Here is a 26396-nt window from a genome sequence, read left to right on the forward strand (position 1 = left end):
TTGAGAAATCCGGTTTATTAGGAACAATGTGATCCCGCTAGCTTATCGTGGATATAGCAGTAAACAACAGAAACACAATTCACTTTTTTTTCTCTTTTTTTTTAAGTGCTACATGTTTGTGATTATAGACATAAAACAGTACAGCAACCATGGCGCCTACATTCATATATGCACAGAGAATATAAAAATTACAGTATATTGCTGTTGAGCCGTTCCTACTCCTGCTCAGGAATCACCTTCCCTCTCTCACACACCCACACACACACACACGCTACTAGAAATATATCACACACTGTGAGCTGCTGTAATGAGAAGTGGGGGTGGTTTATAGTGACAACTGAGACGAGGTTTAAGTCTGGCAGGTGAACATTTTACAGATGAGCACTGAGTTATCATCGGAGCACAACGCTGACAAAAGTTAAGCTGATATAGTACAGTAACACTAGACAAACCCTCACCGAGTAGACTCGGTCAACTGAAGCGACGTGTATTTGCTACTTTTTGTTTAGTTTTTTCTTTTTTAAATTAAAGATTAATACAAGTTAACTTTGGTTTCCAGCTCTCTAGAACTATACTGTAAATCTGTGGCAGTTTAAGCTGTAAGTAAATGTAAAATCAACAGTATAGCAGCCTTAAGCCAACGTTAATACGACACAAAAATTCACTTTTTGAAAAAAACAAAACATCTTTCTTGTTATAATAGCAGCCAGGGGGGGGGGGGGGGGGGGAATTACAGTGTGATTCCTTGAAATAGAAAAAGTGAAAACAATACATTTTTCATCAAAGTACTGTTAAAAAAATCTGTGATCTGGTACCTCTCAATAAATAGAAAAAAAGCAACTCCTTTGCTGTTATTTGTTTTGTTATATGCTACCCTATTCTGTTATAAATATGGTTACACATATTTGATGTGTGAAGACTATCTTTCATACATGCAACAAAGAAGTTGAAGATCTTTAATGACAGAGGAAGGAAAGAAACAAAACAAAAAAAAAATCACTTTTCCATAGCCCAACTATCCAAAATATAAACCAAAAAAATATTTCGGCGCTTGTGAGTGCTTCCAAATTTTCTATCAGACTGTAACACGAGACAAACATCAATAAAACAAATCAATGACTGAATGCATTTTGCAGAACGGCGAGAAGGGACATCTCAGGTTCCAGCACACGGGACACACCGGCTTCAGTCCTAAACTGAAACCCTGCTGCTGGTTTTTCCACGCGGTCTTCTGTAGCCAGGCGGGTTTCTCTCGGACCGCGTCGACAAGCGCCTTTTGTCAGAGGGGATTCTAGCAGCACCGGGTCGCCGCGTGGCCTCAGCAGCTGGAGGACACATGTTGACCGGGTTCAGCTCTGAAACCTGGGTGAGCCCAAAACAATCTGCCCACAAGTGTGGACTTGAGTAAGAAAGCTGGTAGAAACAGTGGTAGAAAATAGAAAAAGAGCCGATAGCCTTTAAGAGTCGCTTGGTGCCAATGTGTGAACAGTGATGGTGCATTTTAGAGGGGAGTGATTTTCAGTCTCGTTCACGTCGCTTTGCTCGACGAATGTGCGTTTCAAATCTGGTCCGTTCCCGTGCCACGGAGGCCTACTCCCTTCGTTACTTTTACCTCGCTCTTTTGTGCTGTGCTCAACATTTTTCTCAATATATTAATCAACATATGATTTTTTTAATGCAACGACAGGCTTCTCCGGCATGTTTTTCACTGCTTCAAAAATTCTCCATTCATTTTTTTCTGGGATAAAACCACACAATTTGGGGGATTTGGCGTGCTGCAAAAAATTAAAACCAAACACGAAGATCGCAATCGAGGAGCGTTCGAGCTCTGTGAAAGAAAGATCACCAGAGCTCAGTCTCCCCCCCCCCCCCACCCGGCCCTTAGAGGCCAGTGAGAGTATAATGGTGGAGCGTGTTCAGAGTTCACTGGAGCTATCTGAGGAGTGAAAGCAGTAGACACAAGCCGCGCTGGTTGTAGCAAGCCGCTTCCATTATACATTCTGAGCAGCTGTTCTGTGGAGGAAGTCCTTTGAAGGACGGCTGCAAGGGGGGGGGGGGGGGGGTAACCGGAGTCCACGGTTCAAACGGGGTTCTTCACCCTAACAAGCAGGGGCGGGTCTGTGGCCGCTTCCTCTCCGGCGTGGGGCATCATTGTCCATGCACCCCCATCGTCAAGGCCTCCCAATAGAGGTCCCGCATGAGCTCTGACACATGCAACGTCTACACTAACACTCAACATTCATGCTATAACTAGTACAGAAGCAGGCAGAACAAAAAAACAAACAAAAAAGATGCATGCCAGTGATGCCACCTCCTTTCTCCTCAGTCGGACTCAGCTTAGTGCGATTCCATCTAAGCGGCCTCTTTTCAAGACGTCCTTTTGCTTTGTATGGGCTGTGCATCTGGTTGCTTCAATTGTTTTGATTTGTGTCTATTTTGACATGGAGGGAGCGAGGAAGAGGGAGTTTTCTGAGAGAGGGCTTTGAAGAGAGCATGATTCGGAAGAGTCTGAAGGTTGTCTCTGAGGGGTCAGGGGCATCTATAAAAAGGAGGAGGGAGAAAAAAGAAGAGGCACAAGGAGGAGGAGGAGGAGGGGGATGAGGAACAAAGTCAAGCTGGTAAAAGAAAAAAAAAGGGGGGGGGCTCCTCGTTCACTTCTGTGTAAGGTACGCTCCGATGGTGAGGCTAGCGGCCCCGAGTGCAGCCAGACCGAAGACCGTCTTAATGGAGGGCCAGGAGCAATTGAAGAGGGAGTCCCTCTGTCTGTCATACAGCTCCACAAAGGCATCCTGGAAGGGAGACAGGAAGAGAAAGAACAGACGGTTAATTGGGCTGGCGAAGAATGTGTGTTCACGTACGAGTGTGTTCTTGCGTCAGTTGGTTATTTGATGGGTGGAGTCTACTAGAAAACAAAACACCATAAAGGATAGAGACCTTCTTGTATACAGTTTATGTACACAGTGGAAAACAATCAATGGCTCTCCATTGACTTTGTACTGTGGGAAGGTGCCTCCTTGTCACTTTCTTCTGCTAGCAAACAACGAGAAATATGTAAAAGCTGCTGTGTTGGTGGGATGCACTACCAACAGAGTAAAATAAAACAGAATTAAAGCTAGCTAGCGTAGTGAGCTAACTACAGTAACTTGCTAACAAAAGCTTGCCAACAGCTAACTTCATTCGTTGAGTTATGAACTGCTCCCATGGTAGACAAGGGGTGCTACAATATTCCTTTGACTTGCTGGAATCTAGGCTAATGTTGTTAGCTCGCTACAGGCTCGCTACAGGCAGGGACTGACTCAAAATAAACTACAATGCCCACAGTCATTGAAATGAAGTAACATGTCTGTACTAGGTTCAACTCACTGTTGGTTTTCTTGTCATGGGATATCCCGACAATAAGAAAAATATACCCAGATCATTTCAAGGATTGGTTCATCAAACAAGGTGTTTAACCTGGTGGTATCTAGCCATACAAATCTTTCACTTTGATTTCACAAAATTTTGAAACAATGGAGGTGAAAAATGATGTTCAAATAATGCAAAAACCTTTCTTTCCAGCAACAGTACCCCAGTTACTCTTATAGAAAACTCCTTACACACACGCCTTTCGTGCAGAGAGACACAACACACCCAGAAACACACAATAAATATACATGGGAATCACCAAAAAGAGCCCGTTTGCAACTGCACGTCAACAGATTTAGTTATGTTTGTTTTTTTTTTAGCGTGTGGACGAGCGCTTGCAGCGCTCCCACATAAATATATTCATGTTACTTAGAGAGCACTCTGCTTTCTGCTGCTAACAGGAGTTTTAAAAGAGGTCTGTTACAATTTGAGTATGTGTGAGTGTATGTAAGGTCCATGGCGCAAATACCATGGCTGTGGCATCTCCGGCGAGGAAATACAGACATCTGATCATAAGCAGTGACAGCAGGAACAGCTGGACAGGAAGTTGTGGTGCTAAGATCCTCGCTCTCCCACACACACACACACACCAGTAGATTATCTTGAACCTGCCATGAAAAGAGTATGTTCTAGAGAGGATATATCAACCGTTTCCTATTGAATATCAACTCTTTTGTTATGAAGCCACATTAGCAGCAGCGTTGTGAAGCCGTACATTTGAGCCCCTTTGATGCCTCTGTTTTCAGCTGTAACTTGACCTGATCTGTGAACAATGGTGAATTGTTAAGTTTAATTCACCACAGCATTACTGTGTCGGTTCCCATGGGAATCCATCATCATTATATTGTAATCTGTCTAGGTTTAACTCAATTTACTTACAGTAATCATGTTTTGTGTAATTCTAACTGGAATGCTCGTGTTTTATTCGACCTTGATCTAGAAGCAAAACTGGGTCATAATAGACTTTTTCAAGTATCACATTTTAATATACAGCTTTCCTTTTATCAAACACAAGCCTAAAAAAAAAAAGAGGAGACATCCATTCTGAAGTGCTGTGGGGGGACAAAAGTATTTCCTGTTTCCCTCGCCTCCCTTCCGTCCTGTCGCATTCCTGAGGCTGGGGGCCAGTCTGTGACACAGAGGAGGAAGGATCAGCAGTTTCTTCCCACTTAAGGCCCTCTGGTGTCAAAACACACTGCAGTCTTAAATCAACCGCCAATATCTTCAACCACATGGCATTTCCTTTGTTGAGACTGAGCGTTTTTTAATTATCCAGGGTTCAAAACAAGACAGAGAGCGTACAACCATGCCAGCAGCTCTGTGAGACTGAACTGCTTTGAGCTAAATGCTAACGTCAGCATGCTAACATGCTCACAATATTAATGCTAACATGTTAATCGTAGACGGGTATCAAGCTTACTGCTGCAGTTCAGCAGATCACCATGCTAACCTGTGCTAGGTAGCCCTAAACACAAAGTACAGCTGAGGGTGATACCATTAGTTTTGCAGGGTCTCCAAAGTTATTACAGTTCAAACTGAGAGGGACGTGAATTTTTGAAATACATTTCATGGCAATTTATTCAGTATTTGCTGAGATATTTCACACAAAACCACAAAAGGTCAGCCTCGTGGTGACGCTAGAAGCCTAAAAGAGACTGCATTCATGAAGCTTCCTTTTACAAAGAGTTGCTCCTGGTGATTAGAAATGACGCTTTCTAAGAATGTCCCCTTACAGCGAGGACAATATCCCGGTGAAGATAAACGTTATGCTCAAAGCTTTGGTGAAAAACTGAGTAGAGAGAAAGACTTTTAAGAGGGTTAAGAGTTCCTTAAGTAGAGGAGAAAATGGTGGAATGGAGAAGGGAGACATATTCTCCAAACACTGAGTGACAGAGAGTTAATGAAACGCTACATATTAGATCGTGCACGGATAACGTTGTCGATCTCATTAAAGATGCAACGGTGTTCGCTGGTTTAGATTTACATGCCGCTACTTATATAGACTGGTCAGCAATCAACTGATGAAAGCTCAGCCATTTTCCCCTTTTTAATATCAAACAGATTAATTATTAAACAGCGTACTGGTAAATAAACACAAGTAAATAGATATAATAATTATCAGAATGTGAATAGGCTACTCTCTAACTGGGCCTGTGTCTTCAAACATTTTGTAAGCTACTTTTAAAGTGCTCATTACATAAAATATGATTCAATTCTATGATTAGGACGATTTATCTTACTGTCCATTCCATGCCCATTACCACTAAGGGGCTGTTCACAAATGTTGCATTTTTTGCGCAACAAGCGCGAGAGCGACTTTGCAGTGCGCAAGCGTTCCCCAGCGCCTATTTTTCAGGGCGCAACGGCTGCACCCTAAGAAAGAAATTGTTAAAACTTTTGGAGCGCTGCCGCCCGCATGTCATAGGCGAGGAACAACCAATTAAAGCTGGCAGACATCTTTTCTTTTTTCAGTAAATATCAATCTACGGTATATGAGGGGAAAGGACTAACCGTTTGCCATCCGAGGACGTCACAACACCCGGCTTAAGATCAACCAAATTGGTACAGACAAATTGAGTAGTAAAGCCACTGTGAGGGACACCTCTTTAAAATAATGCGTCATACCTAACAAAGGGGTCACCCGAACTCCTCACTAAGTTAAAAGTTTCATGTTGCTTCCTTGTTAAGATTCGCTCTCAGAAGTTTCCTAAATCACTCCTAAGCCAGGGCTCCTTGTTAGCTGACGTGACCGGAGCTGCGAGCCACTTTCCCTTTCTGAGCCGAACTACCACTCAGCTTCACACCACTGAGAGGAGGAAAACTATTTTTGGTTTCGTTATGAAACTATGGCAGGACGAAATAGACTTTGGCGGGCTGCCACAGTCTCTGTAATTAATGGGAAACACTGGATGTGGTAGTGGGCCAACTGACATTACCATCCCGAGAGCCATGCTGAAAATGGAGAGCAAAATGTCCGATGGCTTTATTGTAAAGAACTGTGAACAAGCACCGTCTTTCAGCAACGCTACTCTCTCTCCCTCCTCTCCAGGATTCAGGTATTAAATAGAGAACAAGCTCTCCACTCAGACCTCCAGCTGAGGGAAATGCGTTAGCTGGCGAAAACACTGCCTCTGTCTATTCCCCCCCCCCCCCCCCCCCCCCCCCCCCACTCCAGGAAAATAACAGTTTGCTGAGGCAACAACATAAACCCAGTGGCTCCAGCAGCATGTACATGTGACTGACCTCTAGCTAGGCTCCACATACTGGCAAACCCATGATGCGTGTCCTCAATACGTCCCAGACGGCCGGCATTAGATTTAAGTCTGAAACAGCAGTGGGCCAATTACGGTAAGGGGTTCATAAGAGCGGTGATGGATGTTTAAAAGAATCCCACAAGGACATTGGCGGTGATAACTCTAGGCTGACCCAGGGGAGAGCTGGGGGAGGGAGGGAGGGAGGGAGGGAGGAATTGTGTCAGGTGGATATCATGAGACTGAGGCAGGGAGGAATTGTGTCAGGTGGATATCATGAGACTGAGGCATGCTCCTGGAACTTTTTCACCCACACGTTAGCAAGCAGTGCTGCAACAGCCATGTGAGACGTGGGAAAAACAAACCTTGGGACATTCTATTTGTTTCCTTCCACTCCCTCATTCTCCTTTTGTATCAACTGTCATTGTGAAAGATTTGAGCCTTTTTGAAGAAAAAACAATTATAAGCAGCTGTCAAAGTGAAACAGAACGTTTTGCGGGGACAGGAAAGGACAAAACATCTGCATTCTTCACATCTAAAGGACTCCACAATCCTCAAAAAAACTCATCTCACTGCCCCGCAGCAAACCATCTGCCTCCGACAGCAGGTATGCATCTGGGAAATAGCGTCCAGGCTGCAGTTCTCCACAGTATTCATTTGTTTTGGGATCAATGTCTTTATAAAAAGGTCACAGCTGCCCTACAGAAGCACAGTATCCAATGGGAAAATGCCTAGCCAGGTCTACACACTCCCTTCGTTTTTACAGCGCACAATGAATCCCTCGGAGAGAGACGCATTCAGAGTAAAGGAGTCAGACTTGAGAGGATCCCATACTCAGCCGTGGGGTGGCAACTTGCTGCCAGAGTGTCATGGTTACCCTGGCTGGAAGCTTCACACATGATTTGCTTTTCCCACCAGCGGGAGCGAGCTTGTCCCGACCTCTGATTTGTTTTTCACATGATTTAGACCTCTGGTATTTTTTTTTTTTTGCTCCGTGCCTTTCTCATGAACACAAAGAGACTTTCACCCCGTTGGCTTCCTCGGATGGCCCTACGCTATCTTAAGAGGAACAGGAAATGACAAACATTTGCCAGTTCCTTTGGGTCCTTTCCCTGCTTTTTGGGAATGATCCCCCGACTTGTGTGGAAGATAATGAGTCATCTTGTGCGCTTGGCTAGCTCCGTTTAAAAAAAATAATACAAGCAGCGCTTTGCCAAAACAGAAAAAATGATGAGGCAGTCATCTCTCTGTTTTGGGACGTTTCTGTGGGTAATTGCAGGCGGACTGAGACTGACAGAAAGAGATGTGGGTTAAAGTTCAAGTTGTAATTAAAGTGCCTGTTGTGCCTTCGCTGCTGTATTCACCTCTAAACCGAGCACCTCCCCGCGCTCTGTTTAATTCCTAAGCATTCACATTGTAACATACTTATAATATTGCATACGCTGCAGCTGCTGCCGCCGCTCTCAGAATTTCTAATGAGATTCTCGCAGATTTCTCTGCTACCTAATTAAAGTCAAACAAAACTCCCATTTCAGGATCCAAGGGAGAGTAATGGGAGATAGAAGAAGAAAAAAACGCAAGGAAGGCATTAATGTCCTTTGTAATTGATCTGATTTGCTTTGATTCAAATATACACTAATATCTCTTTCATGTGGGTGTATTATTATTTTACGTATGAATGCGTGCGCAGATTAAAAACAACAACCCTGTCGGCACACAATAGGTGACAGGACAGTCACCTCTGGTCTGGCACCAAGGTCGGGTTCGATCAAGTCTCTGGAGTGTCATCCATCGACTGGTCCGGCGAAAATGAGATGACAGAGGAGTTTTTTTGCAACACTCATTACCCGGTGAATCCCCCTGAGTCAGCACCGCCAAACAGCTTGGAGCTGAGGACGCTGAGCCCTTCACTGTGACAATACTGCAATACTTGGAAACAACAACCTGGCAGCCAAGTCATGACAAACTGAGCGGAAAGCTGTACAAATCTGGGGAAACACGCCCAATCAGCACACGGACTTTTTTGTGGAATCGGGCTAAAATGAAAGGATAATGCTTGTTTGAATGTATGTAGCCTAATCGGTGAGCTTTAGAGCCGCTGGGAGGCGGTTTTGTTGCCTTCGGACACGGCCGAGCTAGCGGTTTCCTCTTGTTTGCAGTCTTTATGCTAAAATATGCTGAACGGCTGCTGGCTGTCGACTTATATTTAGCTAACGCTAGCTTACGGGACAGACAAGAGAGTGCTATTGATCTTCTCATATAACGCTTCACCAGAAGGAAAATAAACGTAACAGTTCTATTCCTTTAACACATTTTTTTTAAATAAATAATATTTTCTGGTTCCAAATTTTCAAATGTGAGAATTTCATGCTTTTTCTATTAAAATGTATTATCTTTGGTTTGGATTGTTGTAATTGTATGATGTCAACTTGAGCTTTGGGGTCATCTTGTAATGGGCACTATCTGTTTTCTGACATTGTAGAGACCAAACAATCAAGCAAGATAATAAGATAATCAGCAGATTAATTCATAAAAAAAACAATAAACGCAGCCCTAATCCAATATATGGTAATTCATTTCATGATGTATTTTTAGTTACTTAGTTAGCAGAGAGAGCTAACAAACAGCTCAGGGGACATTGAACCACGTCTGTAAACACCGTAGGAGAGATAATGAATCATTCTAAACCATGAAATCCATCTTTACAGTTAAAACAAAGCGGTACAATTCAACTGATACAATAACATTAAAATGATCTTATGTTGATACGAAATTATCAGAGAATTAAGCTCCACAAAACTTGACACTGACACATTATCTTCAACAATATCACTATTTAAATAGTCCTATGAATTCACCCAGTGAATTAACAAGCCTTTCAAATTGTCCACACAAAAGGGAAATGCAGAGTAATACTGTGAGTCTGTCTGCTAGAAACAGAGCTGGAAGTAAATCCTGACTTGAAACAAAGGAAATGGGAAACCTTTTTAATTAGCTTTCGCTTTGAGTGTCATTTGAACACTCGGGGTTTTGGTACTTGGCAATGTGTTTTCTTTGGCCTCAACCGTAAAAGGGAAAAACACGTTGTGACGTGGGATGCTACCCTAAAGGCTCGTATGTATTCAAATTAAATAACAGCAGCAGCGGCGGCAGCATTTGTGTGTTTACAAAACAGCACGCTCTCTCGTGGGAGTGAGCCCGCTCTGGTGGAACATGAAACGTGATCGCCAGTAAATCACCCGCACTCCTCATGACACCAGCCTGCCAGATAAATAAGGACTGAAACTTTACACACGAGACTTTGGTTTCTTTGGAGATGAATAGCGCTTCGGTGAACTCGATTTTCATCCCATCGAGGAGGAGAACCGCTGGAGGTAAACCGTCCAATTTGTGCAGCAGCGTCTAGTTTTATTTGGATCGCAGACAAACATTCCTGATCTATTTACTTAACCTTGACTGAGCAGTGATATAATCCTTACAGGCCCTTTATTGTCGTAGAGACCATTGATTTTTTTTATTTAACCGCTTTGATCCGCCATGAAATAAAGGACTGGGGGACCTTGCAGGCTCGGAGAGGTTGAGGGCAAGTGGATGGACTGTTGTTCTCCTGCACTCCTGGTTTATCTCCGCCTCTGCACGCCTTACTGAAGCTCAGGGTGCATCATTTACAATCAGTCTCTTCTGCGCGCAGAGCGAAGAGACATCAAAGCAAAGAGAGACGATCCTTTTCCCTCACAGTAAATCAGACCGCCTCAATATAGTTTCTTTCATTCTTTAAAACAAGCCGGTCCTCTGATTTTGACCTTGAAACCTTTTTCAACACGAACAATTGATCCAAAATCCTTCACAGTCGCCTAAACGTGGCACAATGGCTTCCTATAAATAGATACAATGAAGCTGAGAGGGGATGTCTGCGCACAGCCCATCCCGCCCCTCAGCAGAGGAGGAAGTGACAATAGTCCAAGCCGAAAGACTTGTGTGCTGCTATAAATATCGGGCCTTATCCGAGCTCCTGGCTCAGGGCTGCCCAATCTAATAAAACAACTCACCAATCTAATAAAACAACTCGCATCTCCGCTGCGCGGCCCATTTGAAAGGCCACCGATGACGCGCGAGGGCAGAGGAGAGAGTGGATAAGGGTGCCGCTGAGTCATCACCCACACTTGTGGAGGCTGGTGTGTTTTGAGTGCATTAAACCTGGTTTGAGTGGCTTCCCAGTGAAGACGGGATGTCTGCCACTTGGCTGTCTAATGGCTCTCTGTGTTTTCTCCGAGGAAGCCTCGCACAGCACATCGGCTGCTCCAGTGACGCGCTTGTGGCTTCAGAAATGCATGTAAGCTTGTGAAAGCCCTCAAAAACGGTGCTGCTTTTTTTCTGAGGTAATTGTGTGAAACTCTCAACCTCCCAAGAGTTGTTTTGTTCGCATTTCGCACTCAAGAATGCAACTGCAAAGTATAAAGAGCCACTTTGTAAATAAAAGTCGTATCTGAGGGATTTAAAACGCACAGAAGGACTCACCGGGTCAAAAACAACGACATTCTTCATGTTCACTGCAGCAGCTTGGGTTTAACGATTACACACAGAGTTAAAACTTTCACATTTCAAACAGCTTTAAATCCGCTTCGGAATGCTGTGTACAGGAACCAGAGTTTGTCTTATTTTTGGCAAAACAAGGAAGCGTGGGAGCCCTCCCGCCTGATTGGTTCAGATAGAAACCTCTGATAGAGACCGTGGGAACCAGGTGGCCCCTTTTTGCTTCTCCTGTGATGAACTGATCCCATGGGAGAGGCTCATTTCCTGAGACAGGGGCGGCACACGCTGCTTCAAGCCTCAAAAGTCATATCCACTGACCCCTTACGACCTCGAGACCACACAACCTTAGTCCCAAACGCAGCGGAGCTGAAAATAGACTGACTGATCGCAGCCAGAGACGACTACTGTATATGGTGTAATGAATGGGATGTGTGGGTTCCCCATCCGCAGCATGCTCGGTGAGCAGCGTGTGGTGGTGGCTGGGTGTTCTGAACCTGCCCAAGAAAATGAAGTCATTCTGTTTCTCTTGGAACGGCACGTTCAGCTTTTTCCCCGTTGTGGTCTTCGTGTGCTTGAGCCCTGATGTAACAGCATGACGCAAGCCTGGTGTTCAAAAAAAGGTGCTTTCAGGCAGCAGTGACTGACGAAGTCTTTGTAAAAAAACAAAGAAGAGCTTGACAGTTCACTTAGTGTTAAGTCACTTCCTGTGCCAGATGCTGCGGGGATGACATCACTGTCTGGTTTGAGACTATGGCTTCTCTGTGGTAGAGCCAAGTATGGTTAAATCAGACTCTGTGCCGGTAACTAGGAAAAGACTAGAGGCAAGCCAAACATGTAGTCATACTAATACCGTGGAGAAAGGGAGGGGGAGCGGCAGTGGAGAGCTGCAGTTGGTTAGACACTGTAACTAAGAGGTTTGTATTTGTTTTGAACCATTAACTGACTCTTAAATCTTAGCTCCAAGTCTAAGGGAAAAAAGCAAACTGTAACAAATGGGCACTTTTTTATGTTCTCTAAAAAGCGGCAATGTTTTTCCTTTGATGAAATCCCAAGTTACCTCTGTAATTACGGAAGCGGTGCCAAACAAATCGAGAGTAATATCGTCTAATAGAGAATTAAACATGTCGGCGAAGGAGAAAGTATCAGAACATCAAAGCTCGGCGCCCCGGCGCCTCTCGCGGTCTCCTCTTTCATACAGGAGACGTCTTGTGAAGCCGGGCCTGCTAAATGAAAGCTTGTCAAGTTTTTGGCAACAAGATATCGGAGCGGTTTTACGTGATTGGAGTACACGGGGCCAGGTTTCAGGTTCAGGTCGTGTTCTCCGTGTACCCATGTAAATGAGAGAGGCCACAGTCTGGGACGGGGCGCGCTGTGAGCGGAGCGGAGCACATCGAGGATCTCAGATGTCCGATAATGTCGGAGAAAACAATCATCTGTTTGAGGCGCAGCTCCCTCAGGAACACCTTTGAAGTGAGGAGAAGAGGAGCCGAACCAAGGTCAAAGTGAAGACATCCACTGCCAGTGGTGGAAACTAACTAATGTACATGTATTCAAGTATAAGTAGTATTTAAAGGCGTTCTACTCCACTGCATTAATCTGAGAGCTGAAGTTACTTTTCAGTAAGATTTTATCTAAACAAACCAAATGATAAGCTTATAAAATTAAATTCATTCTCACAGATTTAACTAGTTCTCACTCCTTTAAAAAAGCAGTGTGTAGTTGGGGCTCCTTGTTACGTTTCACACGTCTGTGGGTTGTTATCAGTTCAACATATCCTCAATGGTTTGTATGATATCTTACAAAATGTCCAGCAACTGTGCGCATGCCAACAAAACCTGGTGAGGTTGAGTAAAAGATTGTGGTTTGAGTTTCAAGAAGTATTTTTGTAACGTAAAATAAAGATGTTTGTTATGTAACTTCCACACGTGGCGTTAGTTAGGTACATAAGTTACGTAACAAAGGTAAAATAAGTCAACGTAGACTTGGTTTCACACGGGACCCAAACAGCAGTCTCATAGGTGAAAGTCCCGTGTTTGTTTGAGCTGTTCATTCACCCTGACCTCCTGAACTCTGACTTTGTTGCTATTTATACGATGTCACCTGACTTCCTTTGAAGCAGCCCTGGACGTCCTGGCTCACTAACACATAGGTTATATACAAATTACAAAGCATTACTTGTCATAAACACTGACTGAGAACAGAGACATCCCACCCCCAAAACTTTTCAGCTGCTTTCATTTAACTAACAGTCACAGAGACCACATACTTGTATTTTTTCTACTTTAAGCACATTTTGCTAATACTCCTACTCAAAGCCCCCGAACGCTTACTGCCAAATCTTCTGAGCTAATGTGCTTCATCAGGACCGTGTAGGTGTGGATTGGTCGGATTTGATTGACAGGCCTGGCAACATAAACGATCACCTCTCTCAACTGTCACCACATTTTGATTCAAAATATTACTAAATCCTGATTGGTGCACAGAAATATGTGACATCCCCCCTTTTTTTGAATTGAGCCCCGCCCACCTTAAACTACCGAGTCTGACAGAAACACAGAACATCTCAGAGGTGAAACAACCAAAACTGTTCTAGTGGGTTGAACAAAAGTATGTTCTCAGGACCTTGAAGTAAGATTTTGAATGCAGGACCTTGTTTATAATAGATTATTCTCCCAGTCTTGTAACTTCAGTGAAAAATCGGAATACTTCTTCCATGGCTGTCGACTGCTGTCATATTTGCATCAATTAAAAAAACAAAAAAAGATTGCGCCATGTTGTAAGACAAAGCAAAACTCGATACGGGAAGGAAATCATGCTTCCCCACAGGCTGAAGGGCTGAAGTTGTGCAATGCGTGACAAAACTTCTCTACCCTGCATGGAGCATGAGGTCATTTTGAAACAGAGAGAGGGGGGGGGGGGGTAGTAATTATTCTTGCACAATTCAACTTCCGGCTGAAACATCTAAGCATACATCCACAGTCTACGTTATGTTTTACTGTCAGATGCAATCTCAGAATGAACTCCTGGCTGAGAAAACGTTTTCCAACCCCCGTTCCCTTTTTTTTTTTTCAAGCTGGGAATACTGGGGAAAAGTTCATTGACCTCTCTGAGGCAACCGGTTGATTTCCATCCAGGAATGAGTGGAATGCATTGATGTGTGGAAACAAACAACTGCACTGTGTGCGCCCGAGAGAGAGGCCCGATATGAGAAGGAAGGAACCTTGAGATAACCAAGTCGACTGCAAGGGACGCGACCGCACTGCACACTCTTGCATTATGTAACAAAACTAACGTTTAAATCCTTTTTCAGTGGTAGATGAACGCAATTAAAGCCTATTGAAGCTGCTAAGAGCCGGGCGGCGGACACTACTTATAGTCCTGGTCTTTGAATCCTTCCTTTGGTCCGAGTTCAATGTGACTCACGGAGACCTTGGAGACGGCTAACGGTGAGCAGCATGCTTTCAAAGCGGCCGATTGTTTGAACTATCTTGAGCAGGTTAGTTCACTCGCAGCGGCTTTGTATGCAGGGAGACCAAAGCACAAGCACAGCCTACCCGATGAATGATAATAAGTCGCCTATTGTGACATTGAAGGTCTGGTGTGAAAATGTGTGGAAAGCTAATGAGGCACGCATCAGTGTCATAATAGAGGAGATGGTTTTTTTCTTCTCTTTTGGCATTTTCTCTCTGGAATAATCCATGAAAAATGTCATTCAGTGGTATTGAGTGACTGCCTGAACAGCCTTGGTGCCGCTGTGCAGTGCATATTAGGATGTCCTGCCTAACACTGCAGGCATACTGTATACTGAGCTGAGGCTGTTCAACATCTTTTTTTAATTTGTGTGTTGTGCTATGTAACGCCCGTGTGGGTGTTTCACGAGTACACTCCTCTACTTTCTCAGTCAGCAGATGGATCAGCTGAGAATCAGATGATTGTTGAGTCAGATGACTTTAACGAGCAACTTATCCAAGTTTGCTTTATAAAGTTCTACGGAGTGAGCTAATCTTCTCCTCCTGCACCTCTCTCCAACAACATGGACTCCAACTAAGTCAAAGCCATTTGCTCCACTAGCTCCGTTTTGCTTTGGTCTTTCAACCTCGGTGGCCTGATCGTACTTTGCCAACCATCCATACTTATTTTTAACAGCAGGTTACCTCAGCAGTCTCCACCTGGCTGCAGCACATGTGGCTGCCAGAAGGCCTGGACTGCCTGTTTATAGCTTCATAAGCCTCCTCTGCTTGCTTGCCCTTCCGTCTCACCTCCTCATCCTCTTCAACCCTGTTAGCCTCACCTCCTGATCAAAGACACCTTGTGAAGTCGAGCCATTTCACCAAGGAATATTTTGAACCCACTGTCCCCCCCTGGAGTGCAGGAATGTGGACTTGCATTAATTCAAATCTGGAGACATTGAAGGTCAAGGGGTCTGAGATTGGGTGGTATCAGAAAATGAGTTTGCAAAGCTAGCTGAGTATTTGGCAAACTGAGTATCAAAGGTCTTTTACATATATATAGTGTAGTTGATTAATCAAGACAGCTTTTTTACTCCCATGTGAAAGATAAACGAAGCAATTTATAGGGCAATTTGCAGAGTTGATTAAACTTCTGGTGGTTAGATTTGCCCACATGAGGCTAGACATGTCACACTTAACACTCCTCTATGAAGCAAAATGGCGCCTGACATAACTGAATCCAGGCATCGTAAAAATGTTGCTCTGACATAAGTCACAAGATGACTGCATCCTTAGAACATACACGGCCAACTGCATTGTCAAAAGAAAATACTGAAAATGCTAAACAAAATAAGAAGAAAAGGAATCACTGTCGGTTCTCCTGTTTTCAATTCTCCCTGTTCTCTTTGAAGTATCTGTCATTATTTGAAGTTGTAATGACAGCCCAACAACCAATTAAAGGCAGCACATCTTCAGAGTAGGCCCGGTGGAATTGATGTAACATAACGCCATGGCAATGCTGGGTAGGCCGCTGCCGGCGAGATATCCCCGTCAGAAGTAGCATGCAGCTGTAGTCCTTTTTGAAAACAGTAGGGTTCATCTGTGACGAGCAACAAAATGTCCGTTCACTGCAACGTGCTGACAGAAATCGGTTGTAGGTTTGGGAGGACATCGAGAGTTCAGAATGGCGTGGAGTTTCAAGAACGCGGCCCTGAAACGCTCGGTAGCAGCAGCGACGCTCCCTCTGCAAAGCTTTTATCTTCCAAGACGTCGGGGGCGAATCGTTTTCTCCGCACTTCAAACCTAATCAGTCGCCATCATAGGTGCCCACATGAGGCCCGTCGAGATAAATCAAAGGTGACTGGCAACAGGGTGGTGCCATGTGAGCTTTACCGGGACTGAAAGCTCCCGGTGAAAGTCGTCCGCATGAAGGTCTTCAAGGCCAAGGTCTTCCCACGAAGACGCTTTTTTCCGACACCATGAATGTCAGTACCATCACCTTCATATGCAACCTGACATTCACAGCCACTGGTCCGCTGCGTTAATTGAGTGTTTGTTTAGAGATGCCGACGCGAACCATCGGAAACGCTCAATCAATACCACGTCGTCAAAGTGATATCCAAGCAGTGGCTGACCTCACTCAGCGTTCACTGAAACAGATCCGATTTCCTGTGGGCTATTTGCTCTGCTGCCAAATATCACGTTGGGGAGGGGGAGAATTATTTACCCCCAGACCTCCACGGACGAGGCAGAGAAATCTATTTACCATCATCTGGCAGTTGTCTCTCTTTTTTTTTTTAGGAGGGCATGTACATTTCAGAGAAGAGCCAATAATGGCATGATGTTTGTTAATGGCCAGTGCTGTGGCTAGTTGCACTGGGAAATCCCAGCGGAGATGGTAGTGGGTTGTGTGTGTGTGTGTGTGTGTGTGTGTGTGGGCGTGTGGGTGGTGAGGCTGAATGGCACAGCTAACAGGAAGCCAGGCACCCCGGGGCCATCTGCTCCCTGCCACGGCTCACATGTCACTGTGACAACACAGCATTATTGATTCACACCACCACATCCGCTTCTGTGTGTACCCGCTGATGTGCCACAGTATACATGTGTGTGCGAGTGTGTACACAGCCATTTTATGGACAGCAAATAATTGATTTGCACCAGCACATCCGCTTCTGTTTGCTGGCTTGTGTGTGTGTGTTTATTAACTCTGTAAACCTTAAAGGGCCAATTCAGCCAAATCACAAGCAAAACATATTTCCCCCTTTACCCCTGTTGGTATCTGGCCATGCAGATAGTTTGACGCGCTGCAACAGTCCATCTTTTTACTGTGGAATGTGAAAGGTGGAACAGAGAATTATCACGCTGCAGTTCGTCTCAGCTCTAGGGGGCATTTCTGCCTCTTTCAGCTCATTGTTTTGGTTGCACAACCCGCAACTTTGTTTTGGTTCCGTCTCACACCTCTTATCTGTATCATTTTTTTAAAGCTACTGCAGACAGATGATTTTTTTCCTTAGCACCAAAAAGCAGACAAAGTTGGCGACTAGCTAGTGAACATAGCGTAGCATTTCACAGCTAAAGAGACTGATATTTCCCTCAGCCGTTAGTGGAGACCAAAACAGAAACCAAAAGAATGCCAATATAGTGTGTCTCATTAGTGTGTCCATAGCCAATACAGGTTGAAAATGTGTCAATATTGAAATGACAGCTGGTTTCATTCCCATCAAGTGGCCCAAACATTGGTAATCTCTGCTTTACAATCTTTGCTGCTGAGTCCCTAATACAATGGAGGTGAATATAAATGTCTTCATCATCAGCATAGAGATTTCTCTAACCTCTTTGTTTACATTCTATATTGGGAATATAAAACTGTCAATTGGGGGGGGGTGAACTGACCTTTTTACAACTATTCTAGGTTATGCTATGCATGCAACAGGCTCCGTCTTTGTGAACAAGGAATCATTTAAAGACACTCCCAGCTGCATTGCAATCAGTAGCGGCTATTGTTGCACGAGAAATTAATTGAGAAGATCAAATCTCTTTTGAAAACCCTTTTGGGGGTTTGTCCCAAAAATATCTACAGTAACTAGACAATGAGCGAAACCGTTTAACCTTGCCCTATATTGATATGCTGCGCCGCTTGTGAGGGTGTGCCCGGTGGCAAAGTCAACTAGGGTCTCAGTAGGCTCCTCATTATCCGGCTCCCACCATGACAGGAAAGGTGGAAAACTCTTTTATCTGCCATCTGAAATGGTTCTTTGGGACCCTTTTTTTCTTTCCATGCAGAACAGCGGGCGAGTTTGTGATGTGAACACGAGGACGGCACAGAGGCAAACGGGGCAGCGATTTATGTGTAACAACGTGACAATGAAAGGACCACAGGGGGAGCAGTGATGGTAACGCTTCTATATTTAGAGGACTCTCACATGCCCCTGCATTTTTCAGGAATCTGGAACGTTACCTGACACTGGAAGCCAGGTCTCAGGGTATAAGTGTGTTGTTTTATGAAGGGATCGGCGCACGTGTGTTAACGAGTGTGTGTGGTGAGGTATAAAACTGATAGAGGGAGAAAGAGGATGAGAAAAAAGAAGAAGAGGTAATCTCTCGACTGGAGCGCAGCAGACGGCCTTTGGGGTTCTACTTGAGGGACATCCATTTACTGTCCGAGTTTATCTGCTCTATATATTATTCATCAGTGTGTGTTCTGACTGCTGGGATAGTGGTGCTTTTAAACAGCTCAGGCACGTGTCCCTCATGAAACTCGGAAAAAAACAGCAGGCTGAGGTGATTACTGATTTGAGCAAAACGATAAAAAGGAAACAAAAATCATATGGTTACATTCAGAAACACAGCAGGCTCACGTGGCCCCAGAGGCGAAACATTAAGAGAGAATTTTGCAAGAGACAAAATAAACACGCATGAGTAAACCACACACGTCAGCACGCAAGCGGCCTACAGTGGTTCCTGAATGAAGCATGCTCAGCTGACGTGATCGTCCGATAACAAAATCCGCGCACACACACCCTTCACCGGCCACTCGGGAAAGAAAGACCCGGGTCGTCTCCATTATTTATTCACAGTCGCTGCTCCCCAGCAGACATTCCTGCTGCTCTCCTGGGGAGGCCCAGAAATAAGCACACAGGACGGGGCGGAGGGTCTCTCTGGGGAGAAGTGAGGTCGGGACACAGCACTCACAATGCACCAGAATTAGTATATTCCAGGAATGTAAAATGGTAAAGATGGCGTAAACATATCATAAAAGCAAGGAGCGTCATGTCAAGCTGTAAAAGATCAAACTCGATGTCTGACCTCACGCTCCAGTCAACAGTAACATAAAAAAAAAAAAATCCTTTCTTTGAGTGAATTCTTTGAGCGTGTCTTCATGATAACAGCCTTTTTTTCTATAATTAAGACTGACAAAGTGTCTGCAGTTTGAGGCTCGACTCGGTTTTATTGTCAGAAAAAGAAAAGAATTGCACTTGAACTTTTGAATAAATATCTGAATTATTCATTGCACCATATCCAGCTGCAACAAAACGCTATGTTGGTGATTCTATGTAGTAGTGAAAGGCTGTAGGCTGACAAGGCAAAGCAGGCATTGCTGTAAGAAAATATACTTGGTTGTTTAGTGAAAATGGCAACAAAAAAAGGTCCAAAATCTATCGGTTTTCTTTTGTGCACACTGTCATGGAGACATATTGTACTAAAAAAAATATCCCTTTTAACTAATTTATGTAATTATAGGTACCGAACAGTCAACCACTACTTTCATTCAGGCAGTGGTTCAGATACAAGTGATCTCAGAGTATAAAATGACCAAAGCGGACAGGACTAATTATTTGGAGCAAAGGTCTTTGTGCTTTGAGTGTCTCAGAGACCCAGATAGAGACGTCAGGCCTGTTCCTGAAAGAAAGTATTCATGTCAGACTAATTAGGAGAGTTACAGCCCAGAGCTGCCTGCGTCTTCAGGAAATGTTTCTGAGATTACAGTTGCCGGGCTGACGGGTGTAAACACAGTGGCAGATGGCCTGCGCAGCTAAAGGGGTACATTACGGGGGGAAACCTTGGCTTGCTGCTCGCCACACTGAGCTCCTCTGTGGTGTACAGTCTCCACTGTAGAGCCTGAGAGTCCACATCAAGAGATAACATTGTCGTCCAACTCTCAGCCAAGACAGTTTTTGCTCCTCCAGCAGTGAAATGATGTTATTTCTTTGTTTTGGAATGATGGGTGGGAAGGGGGGGAAAACCCCTAAATGCTATTTGCATGAGTAATTGTTTATTCCTCCGTCTGATTGCTAGAAACAAGAAAGCGCAGTTAGTCCCGCACTCTAATTGTGTGAGGCCAGACTGATAAACAACTACAAATGAACAGATGGGGGGAAAAAAGAAGAGAAAAACAACTGACTGTGACGGCACACAGAGCGAAAAAGAGAAGATTTCTGGCTCAGAACGGATGGATCAATCACACCTTACAGAGCTCATTACATTAGAAAAGCATGTCTCCTCAAACAGAGCTTTCCTTTTGTTGGAAGAACAGCTTAAAGCCATGGCAAGCATAGCCATGAACACTTCCTGAACGTTGCCACGGTGTAGTATTGACTTGTGTTTAACAGATTGAAGTTGCACCTAGGAGACACAAATTGGATGTAAGTGAGATCTCATTGGGATTTATTTTTTTCTGCTCTCCTGTGAGTGCATCGCGTGTGCCTCCTTATTGAGTGAGGTTTTTTGTTTTTATTCCTCTCCTACTCTGCCGGCATGTCACCTATATGGAGATTAATGACTTCCTCGCTGTCCCAGATCCACTCAGCCTCAACAGGAGAGGGGGGGGGGGGGGCGCAACCAGATGCCCATAACACCATAGCAACATGCAGGTCCCACCCGCCGACTAGCAGATTGTGCTCAGGGAACCCCCCACAGGATGGACCCAACCCAAGCCAACTGACATTGTCTACACTTCACACACACACACGCACACACAAACCTGTGACACACAGAGAAATAGGCCACCTGGATCGCAGCATTCCTCAGACACCTGATCCTGCTGTTTGAGACTTCAAAAAAGCCTTTCAGGTGATTTATCGCCTTTGTCTCGTCTTCTACATGAGACGAAGACACGTCCACAGCCATGCTCGCTATACAGGGCCAATATCAGCGTGCTAACATGCTCACAAGGACAATGCTAACATGCTGATGTTTAGCAGGTATGTTTGCCTTCGTAGTGTAACGTGTTAGCATGCTAACATTTGCTAAACAGCAGTAAACACAACGTACACCTGATGGGGATATGGTTAGGTTTTGCAGGTATCAAATTTTGGATAAATCCTCTGGGGACCATGCATGTCTGTACATACTCTCATGGCAATCCATAAGTTGTTGACTTAAATCAGTTTGGACTAATGAAAGTCATTTCTCAACGTCATAGCTTGAGCCGCTCTCAGTTAGCCTTCCAAAGTTGTGAAACCGCTGTTTGCTTTTTTCTTGGAGCACATTTTGGCATTTCGCTCCGTGCCACCCCCTCAGCCAGTCAAAATGTCTGAGGTCAAGCATGTAATTTCAGAAGTGGGCCGCCGTCTTCCACTTTGTTCAATCACGTGGTGTTTACTGAGAGGACCTGTAAATAAACACAGGTGAACCACGTGTGGGTGGAGACCTGCAGCCGAAATGCAATCGTCCCCTGATGAGTGCAATTCTGTGCCACCACAAAGGATGAATTTATACAGGTGGAGAAAAACTGAGCGTTGACGACAATGGAAGGACAGCGTTTTACGAGTGTGGGAAGTAATCAGGGCAGAATGGGAGCTAATACAAATACAGTGACTGCTTTGTTGTGTCTGAAGGCAGATAGTTTTGTTTAAGTAAAGGTGTATTTGACTCACCGCCGGTGATGCCTAGACTCAACAAAGATTAGTGGGCACCCCTGTTTTGGACTCAAATTGTCTCGGAAACAACAGGAAACAGAGGGTTGCTGATAGAAAGCCATTTCCACACCACTCTCACGTGTCAAAATGTCAGTAATAGCTGGATTAGCCCCCACCTTTGTTTTCAGGGTGGTGGAAAACACGAGACTCACCTTCTTGCATACAATAACACAATGGAGAGTGAAACTGACTCTAAACACAACCTGTCTAAAATTACATAGAACTGTTTATTCTGTCTTCATTGTTAGGTCGGTGCTGTGTAAACACAATTAAGAAAAAGAATATTGTTGTAATCTGTTCCCTCACAGAGCCCAAAGCATCATCATCTGCCAGATAAAAATGAACGGAAATATTTGTAACCATACGTAACCTTGAAAATGTGTGACCCCCAAACTGGATGGAAACAAGGCTGAAAATAAAAATGTAGCACATCTGGTAGCTCACAAAAAGCTTTCACACTAACAACAGATTGGTTTCCACATCACATCCAAACAGTGGCAGCCGTTGTCGGGAACAGAGGACACTGAGGTCAGGTCCTCGTTTTTTTTTCTGGGAATTTGTTTGAGCGATTGGAAATGTTTACACAATCCTAAAATAAAAAGGGTTCACGTGGTGGGTTTTTATTGTTGATTCCAGCATTTTTGATTCAATATATTTGAATTTACCACTCTAATGGAAAAAAAGGGATATTTCCAGACCAGGGGGACACATCACCTCAGTATCTCTAAAATCCTGAGACAGCCCTGAGACCACTCAGGGGAAATGTCTGAAAAGAAATCTCAACAACTTGGGGTGCGGATGCATAATTCAGAAGGGCATCAGAACAAAATCAACAAACGGTTAGTTGCCAAAGAAACCTCCCAGACTCTTCCGTGAGTAGAGCTACAAACAGCGTGGGACAACAACCTTTCTGGCACGTGCTGAACGACGCAGTGACTTTTCCATATTTCACACACAAGTCAAACAGTAAAAAAAAAAAAGGAGAAGCTAAAATTTCACAGGCACAGCTCTGTCTGCAGTGTCAGTTATTGGATGTCGGGTAATAACTGAAATGCACGCACCTTAGGAAATCCCCCACCTGACAAGCATTCAAAATGATTATATAAATCAACATCACTGTCGGTTAGATTCTTATCTGTCTATGCTGAAGCTCAAAACCTTCCAGGTGTAAACGTGCACACTTTGACTCAAACTAGGCTCTAAATCAATTTACTGCAAAGTAATTTAGATGTAGTTTCCTCAGAGCCGAGGGCAGAAATCCCACCAAAATGACCCAAAGTGGAAACATGCGCTTTCATATAATCCTGAATAATCCTTTGGATTAAAAGGGCTGTGCTCTCTGTCTCTCAAATGGATGCAGAGATACAGACATCTCCGCCCAGCTGGAAAACAGACTATGATGACCTACATTATTGCACAGTGGGCACAGGCTCCAGAGACCTCGAGCAGGCATCTCGGCAGCCCGGCCCGTGCCAGGTCTAAAAAAATAAAAAAGGCAGACAAAAGAGTTCCAAGATGCACGGAGGACTGTATGTTAAACACAGCGGCTGCAGATTAACGCTGTGTTCCTGGAGGGCCCTCCCTCTGTTGTGACTGCCTTTGATATGTGGCACAACCTGCCACCTCCAGGGGCAAGGCAGACTCAAGGGGAATGTTAAATGGTCCTTCCCTTTGAGATGAAATGTTCAATATGAATCATTGATGGCGCCCCCCTTCAATTCTGATACCTCCTGGCTAAGATAACCGAGCTGCACAAATGAATATGCTCTCATTAAGAGCACCTCTGCTAATTAGAGGCTAATTCGTGCTGGATTGGAGCACAGAAGAGGAGGAGGCCGCTGAGCTGGATGCAGACGAGGAGGATATTGCACACTTTTTTCTTCTTCTTTAGATTCAACTCTTGTCATTTCTCTGTGAATGTGTAGGCTACATGTGTGCAGGCAGGTGTGTAGATGCATCTCCTCGTTAGTACCTGACGTGTGTATGTGTCTTGCAGTAAAACGGCCCAGATAGCTGAGCCCTGTCCAGCCATGCCCAGAGGCCTAAACACATTAATTCAATAGTCGTCCGTTTGCTGACGCATGTCTGTCCTCCTCCTCCCTTCCTACAACCACGACCTAACGCGTCACATCCCAGCACTTTGCACTATGGAGCTTTACATGTAGGTAAGTCTCGATAAAGTTGCCATACAGTTCAATCTACTGCGATGCATTATGTGCAGTTTTGTAAGGTTTGAGTTGATTCTGAAACACACTGGGCTTCCCCTTCTGCTCCAGCTGCGTGGCTGCCACTGGCTCTCCTGTCGACGGGGCGGGACTTATGTAGAGTGGCAGGAGGTGTGTGACGGAGCACGCGGTCTGATTGGCCCGATAACTTTAACAGCCACTTTGAACATCCAATCAGAGCAGCTCATAAGGCAGGCCGCCCATGTCTACGGACGTTGGGGACACAGCTAGAGCATTTTTTTTTTTTAAATAATCATATGGCATCATATTCTGTTCTATTAAGTCATATCATAATGCACGTTTTGATCTCAATTAAACCTTTTGTACAGTTGGAGAATGTATTGATTGAAACGTCCCCAGCCGGAGCAGAAGAGGACTTTTTTTGCGCCCCCGTGGCACCCAACCGCAAAAGCGCTCAACTATCACGGAATCAGACCTACCCATCCCCCGTTATCTTGTATCCAGTTGTTCAGAGGTCCATTCAAATACTCCGTCATCCACTCCGCGATGTTGTCCACCTGCGACGCCATCTCCTCCTTGGCGGCGCACTCCACGCACACCGTGCCCCCGAACTCGAAGAAGGCGATGATCCGGCCCCAGTTCACCCCGTCCCGGAACAGTTCGTCTATCACCTCGGCGAACCTCCTCTGCGCCGTGGTGGAGGTGAGATACAGCTGCCGCGACATCTCCGTGAAGTCCGGCTGGTACAGTCGCTCAAGTTCGTCTCCAGCCTCGCGCAGGACCCTGTGGATGGCGGCGGCGGTCGGGTCGGACTGCGGGAGCCGTTTGCAGAGGTGGGGCACGCTCTCGCTGTCAGGCCCGGTGCTGGCTTCGCGGCACCGGCGGACCAGAGCCGGCGGCGGCGGCGGTGGCGGAGGCGGGACGGCTATTAAGCGGTTATTGGCGGCATCTTCATCCCGGACGTCATCGAACCCAAACGCGTAGCCCCGTTTGGAGAGTTTATGGCAGATATACTTTTCCACAATGTTGCGATTACACTCGTTCGCCATACCGGCTTAATTTTGGCACTTTTATATAGACAGAGGTTTGGTCTTAAATCAAATACATTATGATCGAATTAGCGCGCTGTACAACGGCACAGGCTTATCCAAAACTCGGCTGCTTTCTAATACATGCAATGCAAAGAGTAATCCCACGCATGGAGCGAATGCTTCGCGATTTGATCAAAATCCCTCGATCACAACTGCGCGGAAAAACGTTTCAAAAGTTACAAATACAAATAAAAACACAAGAGTCCGTGTCAGCAGCGGTCTTCATTTCCCGAATCCTGAAGAGGGACGTTGGCGACCTTCTCTTTGCATTGAAATCCAATATGCGGAAGAGGTTGGAGTAGTGCTGATGTATTCCTGTGCACATCACCACCAGACGTGGATGCGTTGCGAAAGAAAAAACATGAATGAGGGCCAAAGTTGGACGCGCCCGAAGTGGCTTCAAACGCCGCCAACTGCTTTAGCAGCGTTTACGCACAAACCAGGCGCGCGGGGCGGACTGCGAGCCAGACAAGGTCGGACTGACTCCTCTTCCACGATTGCTCCTCATATCCTCCTCCTCCTCCGCAGCAGCTCCCTGCCCACCGCACAGTGCTGCTGGTGAGGTATTCCTGACGTCAGCTACGCAAAGTCATTCCTTTGGCTGCGCTCGGAGACTTCCAAGTGCACACGAAGAACTGCACTAAGAAGAATTACCAGGCCCGGTTCTCCATGGTTTCGTGTTAGAACTGTGAAAAAACGAAACTGAAACACACACACACAACTTAACCCAGAAAAAAAATGAACAGAGACAGCCTTGGTTTAGTTGCTTGCCAAAAAACACGTGCAAGGAAAGCTCTTAGAGTATCCTGGTTAATTCATGAGGTTTACAGGACCATGTTATTCTGCTGAGGGGCTGCTTTGATGTGGTCCAGCCACCCCCTTGTGGATGGAGATCGGAGCCTGCTGTACAAAATGTATACAGTTTCCCTGTGCTCCTTTGATTCCCTGTCGAGCCTCCTCCATCTGTCCAGCATGTCTTCTTATTCTCTGGTGGGACAAGCAAAGCATCCTTTGTTCTGTAAACCGGAGAGCTTCTGCTCTGGAAAGTTTCCTTAAAATGTCA

At 45.0% G+C, this 26396-nt stretch overlaps 1 protein-coding gene across 1 annotated transcript; it reads right to left on the reverse strand.

Moving 5' to 3' along the window:
• bcl2b (BCL2 apoptosis regulator b) lies at positions 1-25964 on the reverse strand. The gene is made up of 2 exons (XM_076097768.1): positions 24722-25964; positions 1-2789 (listed from the first exon to the last, which is right to left on the reverse strand). The coding sequence occupies exons 1-2, from the start codon at positions 25289-25291 to the stop codon at positions 2652-2654; spliced, it is 708 nt and encodes a 235-aa protein (XP_075953883.1). The 5' UTR covers positions 25292-25964; the 3' UTR covers positions 1-2651.
• Between the last annotated feature and the right edge of the window lie 432 nt (positions 25965-26396).

This window comes from Anarhichas minor, unplaced genomic scaffold (assembly GCF_050575085.1).
Source record: "Anarhichas minor isolate MPS153535 unplaced genomic scaffold, ASM5057508v1 ptg000024l, whole genome shotgun sequence".
NCBI lineage: Eukaryota > Metazoa > Chordata > Actinopteri > Perciformes > Anarhichadidae > Anarhichas > Anarhichas minor.

Bases quoted from the DNA above. Each gene is read 5' to 3' on its own strand.
- bcl2b (XM_076097768.1), bottom strand. From the start codon at position 25,291: ATGGCGAACGAGTGTAATCGCAACATTGTGGAAAAGTATATCTGCCAT. The intron at 2,790-24,721 runs GTAGGTCTGATT...TCTCCCTTCCAG, and splicing joins TACAAGATAACGGGGGATGG to GATGCCTTTGTGGAGCTGTA.